This window comes from Protomyctophum bolini, assembly GCF_963924005.1.
Source record: "Protomyctophum bolini genome assembly, chromosome: 11".
In the NCBI taxonomy this organism is placed as follows: Eukaryota; Metazoa; Chordata; class Actinopteri; order Myctophiformes; family Myctophidae; genus Protomyctophum; species Protomyctophum bolini.
This window is the reverse complement of record NC_137872.1, coordinates 34,419,432-34,431,658: the sequence shown is the minus strand read 5'-3', so window position 1 is coordinate 34,431,658 and position 12,227 is coordinate 34,419,432. Positions and strand designations below refer to the sequence as shown.

The following is a 12,227-nucleotide window of genomic DNA, read 5'->3' as shown; positions in this document are numbered from 1 at the left end:
CCATATAACTCTATCTATGCCCTCCACCCCTAAGAAATATATACCACCCCTAAGAAATATATATATTTGGAAATGTTTTAAAGGGATATTTCACTTCCAAACTCTCTTTAAAACCCATTTTGGGCGGGAACCCCTTTTGGTGTTAGCATTATGTTATGCTTTAGCTATTGAAAAATAGCAGATCTACAAGTTCATAGCGTGCCACCGAGTGGTGCACTAAGAGCTTGTAGGTCTGCTATTTTTGAAAAATCGAAGAACGACTGACATAGAAACATAGCTTTTTCAGAAAACTGTCAGGATGTAGAAGACATTTATAGAATTTGATCTCAGGTCAAAATGGGTTAACCATGATAGATTCTGCATTAATCGAAAACACCCTTGGTTCTAGTAACTGATATTTTCTCTATCTAATGCGTGAGGAGGCCGTGTTTTATCTTTAACTTTTTTTCATTTATTTATATATATTTTGTATGTTTATTTTATTTTATTTGAAAGTGAATATCCCTTTAAGCAGATCAGAACATACTTAAAGGGACATTTCACTGCTGGAAGAAACTGCAGTCACTCAATTACTAAAGGCCAGTCCACAGTAATGATTTGCGGAACAAGTTGCAACTGCAATATTTATTACTAATACTTACAACTACTTGCAACTATTTCCCCACACAAAGGCCAGACCCAATGTCTTGCAAGTGGTTGCATTGGTGTGGACTGGCTTCAACATCTTTCATGAAAACAGAAGTTAATGTATGTTGCCAATTTGTCTGAGGCGCTATATGCACACCATTTTCAGAATTAATTAGCTATTTTGCCAGCCATATAGAGGTGCTTTGCATGCAAAGGTGATATTCATGGTGATAATGTAATTGTAAGTGTCCGTGACACTAGGGTCTTTTACTTTTAAGTATTTATTTAATTTGTTTATTTACCCTGCTTGTTTTGAAACTTCTTATATTTCAGTTCACCCTTACTTTGAAACTTCCTGTCGGAGCACCAACAATACTTAGCTGAGGCCTGATAGCCACACCCACACACACACACCCACACACACACACACACACACACACACACACACCTAGCTGTCACTGTTTGATGTGGCCTGAGGTTCAAGTGGTTTAGACCTAACCAGTTAGCACCCTCGATGAGCGGAGTGAGGTACTTATACTTGCTTTTTGTTTGGAGCTTCATTCATGATTTAATTTGGGATTTAATTAATTGCGTTTTGTTTTGTATTTTGGTTTGTTTGGTACATTTGGATATTGTGCATTTGAATTCCTTTGGTATTTATTTGTCTCATAATTGAAATGAATAGTTATTGTATCACTGCTTTATAATTGACCATAAATTAACCATTTTTATTGTTGATTGTATAAACTGAAGGGATGAATTCAATGAACAGCTTTATTAGTGAAACTATAAATGATTTGATTATGAAATTGTAAGAGTATTTTATATTTTTATAGTTTTCACGGTGTTGGAACACAAATAAATACACCTGTCAAGACCATCCAACTTTGTCATAATTTCATCAATCGAGGGGCAGCTACAGTAATGTTAACCCATCCAATCCGGGAAAGCATCAGTGCCAGTTGATGCCAGTTCCCTGGTGGCCCATGTCTAGTGGTAAGGATTCGGTGCTCTCACCGCTGCGGCCTGAGTTCGATTCCCGGTCAGCGAACACTGTTTTCACTGGTCAACAAAAACACCTTGAAGACCCACAGGAGCCCTCGTACAAGGTTTCTTCGGCTATGCACCTCTTGGTACCACACTTCAAAGGCCCTTAAAACAAGGCTCCAGACTTCCCAAAACAAACTGACTCACTCCTCACTCCCAGAACCCACCTCACCCCTGCCCATTTTATCTGGAATGGCTTAGGGTTGACGACAGAATACAGCATCTTGCAATGCGTCTTGTGCACGGTCTACAAGATTCGCTACACCACCAAGATACCCTGCATGTACCTGTCTAAATACTTCATTAATGTCAACGAATTCCACATTCACAACACCAGAGGGAGTTCAACAAACCACGTTCAAACAAGGGATTAAATTAATTTCACTTCTATGCCACAATGCTAAAATGTGGAAGTGGAATACAACAGCCATTAAGATATGACTCCTAAAAATATTTCTCAAAGAGGACCGGCGGACGGCTGCAATTCGAAGCTGGCCCCCGTAATAAAAATGTGAGTTCCCCCCAACCACCCCTTTTTTTCCCATACTGTAACTGTAGCCTACATGTTTTTCCCCTTTATTACTTGTCTTGTGCTTTTCCTTTCATTTTCATTCATAAAGCACATTTTAAAACATTGCACAGTGCATGTTCACATCACTTTAACAAAAAGCCCTACCATTTTTCAAATATTTTTTTTTTTTACATTTTGGACAAAAACTTTTTTTACATCGAGGTGCCCATATATCCCCCTATAGTGCCCACCTATCATGAGTTTCAAATCTGCCATGTTGGGGACCAACACAGGTGTTTCAATATGTCTGATTGTTCAGTAACAGGAGTCTCCATGTCTCTGCAGCAAATGCATTTTCGGGTCGGGATATCAATTTTATCCAATCAGGATAGAGAGCGCAGTCGCAGGTGTGTATGTAGGACTATACATTTAAAACTCTTTAAAACAAAATACACAAACGGAAATACATTTATTAAATGACGTTCCTTCTGAAATCTTGCGAATTCTGATCACTACTTATGTGACGGTTAAATGTGTTCCGCGAAACTGGGGGATTTATTTGAGAAAGCAGTGCAGTTAAGTGCACCGCCATGATGACGCAAATCCTATCACAGAAGACTACCACTGAACAACAATACAGTGGGGCTATTATAATACAAAGTGGCGTGATCCATCCGTCGCACAGTCTTCCCATTCGCCGGGCCCAGTCCCGCTGCAGCCTCTCTCATTAGCGGATCATAGGACGTCATAGCCCGCGGTGTGTGTCGGCATCAGCCAGGCGCTCTACAGCGATGCAGGGTACTGACTGACTCCAGGCCGGTGGTGCAGTAGCAGCAGCCAGCAGAGTGGTGACAGCGAACGAACGGAGAGAATAATGGGATCGAATCACGGCGCATGCATGCTTTTATTTAGAATATATGTGAGTGTAACCGTCACGGGCTGCACCGTGCGTCAGGATTCTGCCGGCTTTTAAATCTCAGCCTCGCCAGTCAGTCGCCACCTTGCACACACATTCTGAATCTGAACTGCTGCACCGGCCGGGCTTATATCGGTGGTCTCTCTGATCATTTTCTCGCTAGCCTGCATTGCTGCTAGCACCGTTAGCCAGCTAGCCGGGGATCTCGCTGCTGTATTGGTCGGTATCAAATCTCAGCGACAGAATCACCGGCACTGTTCCTCCTGAATATTGTGAATAACATTACCAGCGGCTAACGCGTCAACACCCGGCCAGACCGGGGCGGGGAAGCACAACGCGCGACACATGCACCATGTTGTCTGCGCGAAAGTTGGCGTCTTGGCGATGACCTCCTCCTAGTCTCCTCTGCTGCGCTCACGAATCTGACCGCTAAAACCGTTTCTTTATATTATAAGCAGTATCAAGGTGACGGATGAATGGAAGCAGAGCGTGAGTAAGCTAATGCTAGCCGCACCACTACTCCACTAGCCAGTCTCATGGCTGTCAGTGGACGTGGATGGATCGGAATCGGATGGATGCTGCTCGGCGCAGGGCAGCAGCAGCAGCAGCAGCGCTCATCCCCGGCCGGTCGTGTTGTTCAGCCTCCGTGCAGCAGAGGAATGTCACTGAGGAAGTAACGTTGCCATGCACGATATGGTGATTAGGAGAGGAACATCAACATGCCATTATTACTGGCCAGCCTCCGATGGATTTTGTTTATTGCACCACGGACAGTCTGATGTCAAATGTAATGACCACCACCGCGGACTCACAGCAGCATGTATGCGGTTGGCCGCGTCTTTGCCAATGCCAACCAACCCTGCGGATCATCATCATCATCATGACACAGGTGCCGGTTTCTGAAGTCCACCTGCAGCGGCAGGGGGAGCACGCTGCGGCCGGGTAGACGCACCGCAGTGGTGCTGAGACAACCTTTGAACGCCGGGCGACTCTGTCCCGGCTCCAGCAATGTGGATAACAGCACAACACAAACAACGCCAATGGTGTCCAATAAGATTTTCGTTGCAATAATTCTGTTGAACGTGTACATAGGTGTACAGTCCCTTTTTTATCTTTTTGGCGGGGTCATTGTAACTGTGGTGGTGGTTACTATGGCCTTTTTAAATGGACCCAGGTTACATGACTGGGCCAATTCACCTCCCCATCTTCAGTTCAACAAATACGTCCTCACTGGATACCGACCAATATCTTCTGTGCAAGACTGCATCAGAAGCCTGTTTTACCTGCACAATGAACTTGGCAACATATACACTCATGGTGAGTATGAATCAGATGAGACTGATACTAGTAGTGCTGCATGATGTCTGTGTCGACAAGGAACCTTTGCTACTCTATGGTTAATGGTAATCACTCAGTAAATGTGCAACTGTGCTTGTAATTAGATTAATATAATATAATTTGCTGCTGGCTGCAGTAATAACTGAATTTCCTTTCAGGGATAAATGCAATTGTATTTTGCCTTGATAAGTTAACCATGTGGTCCAAAGTTGAACAAATACATAATGCCAACAATGCAGTTGTTTTGAACAGCTTCATGCAAACAAAAATATGTTGTGGTTCATATGCATTAATCTTTCATGCATAGCTTCGGGTGAGATTATTGTCTGGAACCTATTTATGCTTTATGATTGATAGACATTTGTCTATCAATCATAAAGCATAATGCATCATGCAATGCTTCTTTTGTCCTCCCCTGTTGCGAATTGCGTTCCAAGCTTTTTTTTTCTCCAAACACATCCGACGATCTCAGATGCAGATGCATGAAGTTAAGTATTACTTCATTCTTGAGAAAGGAAGATCCACCACTTGCTCATCAGTATAACAATTTGTTGATCATACTATGTCACAGTCCCTCTGGACCTGCTTCAAGAGTATAATCAACAATTCTTACAATTATGATCTTAAATAGATAATTGCTCCATTCTTTCTGTGTGCTCAGGTGTAGGACAATTATTTCCCTGTGGGAGTATTTCTCAATAATTGACTATGACATGTAAGTTTGATTGATTGAATACTTTATTGAAAATATATTTCAAAAGGATAAATTCACAAGAAAGCTGTTAGGCTTGTTTCCATTGTGGTCCTCTTGGGGAAAGGGGAAGGGGAACAGACAATAAACGGTACAATACAGACAAAAACAGGAGGCAAAAAACAAACAAAACAAAAAAACAAGAAACAGGACAAAAATGCATATAAACTGACCAATAACTGTCAAGTGTCAAATTTATAAAAGGAAAAGAAAAACAAGTGAGGCACATACTGAAAAACTAAATAAACTGCACACATTAAGGCTGAAATTCTTCCTCTGTGTATCTACAAATGCAAGCTTGAAAACATCACAAGCAATGTATCTCACCTACGGCTTCATCAGGTTTGTTCACAATGGGGTTAAGTTTGCATTTGTAGAAATAAAAAGAGGGAACATTTCAGCCTTCTTGTTTGTGGTAATGTTTTGTTTCTTTCTCTATTGATGTCCTGCCCTCACCTACACCAAGGATAAACAGTATGCACGGTCGGGAGTGGACCTGTACCTGTAAAATAAGTCATCATTGTCTATTTATAAGAATATTTACAGAAATTGCAAAGCTAATGAATGAAAACATGGACCTTGTAGCTTTCATAAGTCATTCTAAGTCGTGAAATAAGACCCGAGACCAAATTCTATAGGCTAAGTCTTCTAAATCCTGGCAGTTTTCAGAAAGACCTGTTTCTATATCAGTGCTGCTAAAACCTTTTCATGTCAAGGAGTCAAGGACCCCCAAAATGATTTGGCCGTCGACCCCCATCTGAAAATATGCTGTTTCAGGGAGCCCCCAGAAGCAAAGATATGAGTTAAAACGTTTGCTGTGAAAGAATATATATTCAAAGATTTGCACCCTTTTTTAACGATTTTTCAAAAATACCTTTTTTCTTCAAGCTCGTAAGCGCGCTATGAGCTTGTAGATCTGCAAGATAAAGTACAGCTAAAGTAAAGTTTATGGTTAAAGTGGTTAAAAGCTAAGGTGACACAGATGCGTTCCCAGTTTTAAATTGGATTAAATGCTTGAGTGCACAATGAATAGATGGGTCTTTGGGTTCAATGCCGTGGGGATAAAGTTTGCAAATTAAATATCCAGTGTACTTCTCTTCTATTGACAGTGTTACGACCTCTCTGCCAGAGTTGTGTTTTAAATGCCCCTTTCCCAAGAATCTAAATGAGATGTCATGTCTGAAGTCATTGAAATATATGGCTGTTGGGTAATGGGTTTACCTTTCATTTTTACCTTTTCATTTCTCCTTATGGAGTTATTGTGTTCACTTATTCTCTGTTTTAATGAATGTAATGTCTTACATTAGGACATTTTTTTATTGATAATATACTTTTTCCCGGTATGAGGCTGAGTAAAGTACGTACATTTGACCTGCATTTGTAGCACCCAAATGTTTTAACGAATTTCAAACTAGTATCCCTATTTTGGGAATGCCATTATAGACCAAATTCTTTAAACATTTAAATAGCTAAAATAGCTGAGCTTGTATATCGGGCTATTTTCTCCTCATGACACCGTCATATGAGGTATAATAAAAATGAGGCATGGTGGTTTAAAGGCCTGTAAAAAAAAAAATTTGTCCCAGAGATTTTACATTAGTCTGTACAAGGCTATCTCTGAGATGACATCCTCAGGGCTATCTCTGAGATCACATCCTCAGGGATATCTCTGAGATCACATCCTCAGGGATATCTCTGAGATCACATCCTCAGGGCTATCTCTGAGATCACATCCTCAGGTCTATCTCTGAGATCACATCCTCAGGTCTATCTCTGAGATCACATCCTCAGGTCTATCTCTGAGATCACATCCTCAGGTCTATCTCTGAGATGACATCCTCAGGTCTTCAATGACATATGCACCATGCCATGGTGCTTCTTTTAAATCTATGGTGCTGGGTCTGATATGTGTCAATAGTTAGTTTTATAAAATAGAGCCTAGTCAGTGGCAGTTGGAGGTACAGTAGATTGTACTAAAAATAATGGAGATGAAGTAGAATTGGAATGTAACAGTTCATTTCTTGATTTCTCCAATGCCATAATGTTAGGCCTCCTCCATACTATCGAATAGTATTGTTTATTTGTCAATACAAATTAATCTGGCTGAAGAATTGACTAATTGGTAGACCTCATTTTTAGGGTGTGTGGTGATGTTGGCAAGCTGTAAAGTGTTTTGTTTACATCTGTACAATATATTTTCTGTATAGTGCATAGTGTGTACTGTGTACCAGACTTCTCATGAAACCAGGCCCCTATAATATGCTTTGAATGTGCTATAGATGGATCGAGACTCCAGTCTGAGGGACAGAAATGTTAGTGATCAATACATGTATTGTGCTGAGCAAGAGCAAATTTATGTGTGGAAGCTTCCTTTCTCAAGACAGAAGAAGTGATCCAACCTGTCGAAAGAAATCATCACTCTCATGTAAAGTAGCCAATTTTTGTTTCATGCCTCCCCACATATTTCTGTGTTGTCAGTGGCTCACCTGCCATTGAAGGAATCATTGGCTTTTGAGCGTCTGCCAACTTCTTCCATCTGACACTCATTGCATCGTACTCCAGTTGCCATTAAGAGGAGACGGGCAAGATTAGTGATCATTACTGCAAAGGATAGGCTTCCTTGTCCTTTGGCGATTTCATTGCACTTAAATCGACAAGCTATAGACTGAGCAAGTGACCCCATTTACTCCCTGACATTAGTAGTCTCTACAACTACACCAGCGGTCCACAAACCTTTTTGTCTGTGCACCCCCCGTTACCTCCTGACCTAGCTGACGCACCCTGACGTCGCAGTCTCATTGTATTTGGCCGAAAATTATAAATTTTATTTTTTAATGATTATGGCAAAATAATGACATTGTCACTGCACTGAGAGCCATGTAGCTGCTATACTGAGTCCCACAGCTGCTCTATACTGTACATCTCCTTACAACAGTGGTTTACCGGATTTTGACGTTTGTGTTAAATGCATAGACTTTAAAAAATATGGACAAAGCGTTCTCCGGGTCTAACATGAACGTAAAATGAAGCCTGTCAGTCCTTGTATTGTAAGTCGCCATCTTTCTAGATCCGTTTTGGCCCAGCTGGCCATTGGCTGGCCCAGACAACGAGGCGGGACTTCCCCCCCCTTCTTCTCCGTTGGTTTTTATTTTGACTCGAGTGGGAGGGGAATCCCGATCATAGACTGTAACGGTAGCCACGCCCCTCAGAACATACGCGACTTTATGGTCATTCTTTTAATAAATGGGACCATCATTTTCCAAAAAGAATATTATGACATTAGAAATGAGACTTTAAACTAGTGACTGGAAGCAGAAAGTATTCATGACCATGTTTATTAAGGTAATACAGTCTAGGTGAAGTTGGGCCCAGTGGCTTCACAAAATATCTGTCTGACTGCCCCCCCTGGTTAAATGACACCATAAAGCCGGTTGAACCGACATTGCCCTTTTCATGTCACGCACCCCCTAGAGGGCACCACAAGGGGTGCACACACACCACAGTTTGGGAACCTCTGCTCTACACCATAACGTTGGAATTTCAAGTGTGTTTGATCCAGTCAGGTATTAATAAAGCAGCTCCTGGAGAAGATGCGTTGATGCACAGTAAGTTAGACGTGCACAGTTGACGTGTGATGACACTTCAAGTCAAGTTGCATTGTGGCCAGCTTGCTTGACATAGAAAACCAGAAATAGGCTGCCTGCGTTATGACGAGCACACAGCTGTTGGACAGGAATGGAAGTGCCATGAAGTTCATGCTCAGAGAGATTTAAGGGGGGGGCGGGCCTATGTCCGGTAGCAAAGCACTGAGTGGTGCTGCTGAGTAACGGAAGCAAATTGGGAGTCAAGGGAGTGTAGGAGATAACATACTGAAAATAGATGTGTTAGATAGCACTGTCAGTATATCACCTGGCTGGGACACATAATTTGACATTGGGGAAAGGCAGAGCGAGCAAAATAGGGGGAGCGAGGGGCAAGGTGTGTGTGTGTGTGTGTGTGTGTGTGTGTGTGTGTGTGTGTGTGTGTTAGAGAGAGAGTGACAGAGAGAGTAATGTGATCCACTGTAAGTGATGATGATGAAAGTGTGTGAACAGTATGCATGGGGATTGAATTTCAAGGACCAGATTTCGCTCACAAAGCAATAGGCACCCTGTTGCCAGTTGCCTAGCTCTGTTTGGAACCTCATATCTACGCCTATTTAGCTCCCAGAGGAGGTTCAGTGTCGGATATCCCTGCATTAGTACAACAGGGGTTGACTTGAGCCATCCAAAAACAGTGGCGAAAACCCTTTCGCAGTATCGCTTCCAAAAAGTAAAAGGTATCAGAACCGAGCTACAGATGATAAACTTAGGATAGGCGTTTCCAGATGCATTGTGATGGACTTTATACATTACTTTATTCGTGTTCTGTGATTTTGAAACCTGTTTTCCCCCATACAATGAGTGAATGGAATCGCACTGGAACATTATATTAGATAGATTTTATAGTCCCAATGTGGAATTTGTCTTGGAAATGCACTGCAGCTGAAGTTGGAGTTCTCAACGGGCCTGGAAATTAACTAACTGGGCCCTACTAGGCCGGCCCAAACAATTACCATACTTTTAGGCTCGTCTTTATGCGCTTAATGTCCTCAAAGGCAAACGCATCTAAAATTAACAAGATTTTTTTTTTAAATATTTGTTTTATTTGGAAAGAGCAGTACAGTACAGATAGCATTTTCACATAATACACGAGCACTTCCCAAGATTTTTCCCTCATCCCCCCCCCTCCATGTGGCTCCAACTCCAATGTCTCTGTATAGTCCTTTTTCATATGACATCAAGTCCACACTTAAACAGGGACAAACGGGGCAATATCACTTCGGATTGTACATTTCAGGAGGACAAAAAGAAAAGAGTGCATCATTAACAAGCTTTGAACTGAGCAGATTGGACCTTCCATTCCAGACATAATGACTACTTTCGCCAATTTTTGATTGCTGAGTTTTGATTGAATTGTTGCCTGTTTGTCTTTAATAACGCAGGCTAGGAAGGTTGAATGTCGACAAACTAGATGCCTGAGTAAAGTTCACTTTGAGCTGCATCTAACACATCCACTTACTGTTAGATCGCTCGGCCCGATCTTAGCATTTTACCAATGACCAATTAGCATACATTTTGGGCTCATCCTGTCCCGAAAATGTCGGGTTGGGTTCGGGCAGGATTTGAGAACTCTAGCTGAAGTGGAGACAATAGACCAATACTAATCACAATGAATTAATAAACTACTGTACATGCGCAAACCATCCAAGATAGAGCTGATTGATAATAGTTGTACCCAAGGTCCTAGCAACGATCTATATCACATGCATATCCATGAAGCAAGCTCAGTCTAATGACCTTGTCTATCACCATTCCCACCTCTACAGGCATCCCTCTGGTTTGCTTCCTGGTGCTCCTGCCGCTCAACATCCCCTGGTCTCAGATCAGCGTCACATGGTTGGGTGTGGTCCACTTCCTGGCCTGCCTGTCACCGCAGCTGGGCTCTGTGGTCTATCACCTCTTCATGAACCATGAAGGAGGGGAGCCCGTCTATCACACCCTCCTTAAACTCGACATGTGTGGCATCTGTATGATCAACACATTGGGTAAGTAAGAAAAGGCATGTGAGGTTCCTGGTGAATAACAAATATTCTTATTTCTCCCCCCCCCCCCTTCGTTGTATATATTTATTTGTTCTCTAAGAATGGTGTTGGTCGGTCCCAAACAAGATAAATTGAAAATGACTTGCCAGATTGCCATGAAATTCACTGTGCAATTTCCTGCTCCCCAGAGGAGGAACATTTTACTGACTTTTATGGCTTCAGGGCCTTTTCTCTAGCGTCATCCTTTAGGCCAAAATGTACCACTTGCTGCACACAATCGTAAACAAAATGAAATCGGCGAATTGCTATTCTTTTCGGAAGATGAACGATAACCATTTGAGTGACACCATGATGACCTCTGGCCAAAATTAGGGCTTTCGCTGTAACTTCACCATTGCAAACCTGGCACCACTGCTACTGTTTATCAGAACTATATACTGTACATAGGCCTACTGTATACCTGCCCTATACTTCATAAGTCTTAGAGGGAGAGTGGGAAGAGAGTGTTTTCATTTCCATTCGATGGTATGATGTAATGTTTAAACTAGCAAAACAGTTGTTTTGTTCCGAGCGAGAACCCTACTGGTTTTGGAGACACCATTGCTTTTCCTGTAGCACCTCCTTTTGACCAAAATGTCCTGGGTTGAAGGCCAATAGCCAGACTAGTTAGTCTAGTTAGGTTCTCTGCATTCTTTCTCATTCTGTTTCTTGCCTTACCTTGTGCAAAAGTTGAATGTTGACTTTGTGTGTGTGTGTGTGTGTGTGTGTGTGTGTGTGTGTGTGTGTGTGTGTGTGTGTGTGTGTGTGTGTGTGTGTGTGTGTGTGTGTGTGTGTGTGTGTGTGCATGCGTACATGTTTGTGTGCGTGCGTGTGTGTGTGTTTGACACAGGGGCCCTGCCCATTGTCTACAGCACGCTACTGTGCTACCCCTTCACTCGCACCGTAGCGCTAGTAGTCTACATCCTGCTGTCCAGCTATGCTATCTACTGCGCCATGACGGCTCGGAACAGCGTGCGCCGGCTGCGTTCCTTCGCCTGGCAGGCGCTGTTCCGCTTCTCCTTTTTCCTGCTGCGCTGGGTGGGCGTGGGCGGCGGCAGCCCCACCTCGCTGCGCCACTTCCTCACCATGGACGCGCTGGCCGTGCTGGGCGGGGTCATCAACATCACGCGCATCCCCGAGCGCTTCCGGCCGGGCCTCTTTGACTACTGGTGCAACAGCCACCAGATCATGCACGTGCTGGTGGTGGTGTCCATCCTCTACCTGCACTGGGGCGTGCTGGACGACCTGCTGTGGATCAACAGCTACGACTGTACCTCCGACTGACACGCCGCTGCGCGGAGACTCTCTGTGGGAGGGCACACGGGTTAATCATTGGGACTGCCGGGGCCACGGAGGCCGTCCGCAAAGGTTAGAA

At 43.0% G+C, this 12,227-nt stretch overlaps 1 protein-coding gene across 1 annotated transcript; it reads left to right on the top strand.

Moving 5' to 3' along the window:
* The first annotated feature begins 2,875 nt into the window (after positions 1-2,875).
* paqr4a (progestin and adipoQ receptor family member IVa) lies at positions 2,876-12,227 on the top strand. The gene is made up of 3 exons (XM_080776821.1): positions 2,876-4,418; positions 10,598-10,816; positions 11,703-12,227. The coding sequence occupies exons 1-3, from the start codon at positions 4,142-4,144 to the stop codon at positions 12,134-12,136; spliced, it is 930 nt and encodes a 309-aa protein (XP_080632947.1). The 5' UTR covers positions 2,876-4,141; the 3' UTR covers positions 12,137-12,227.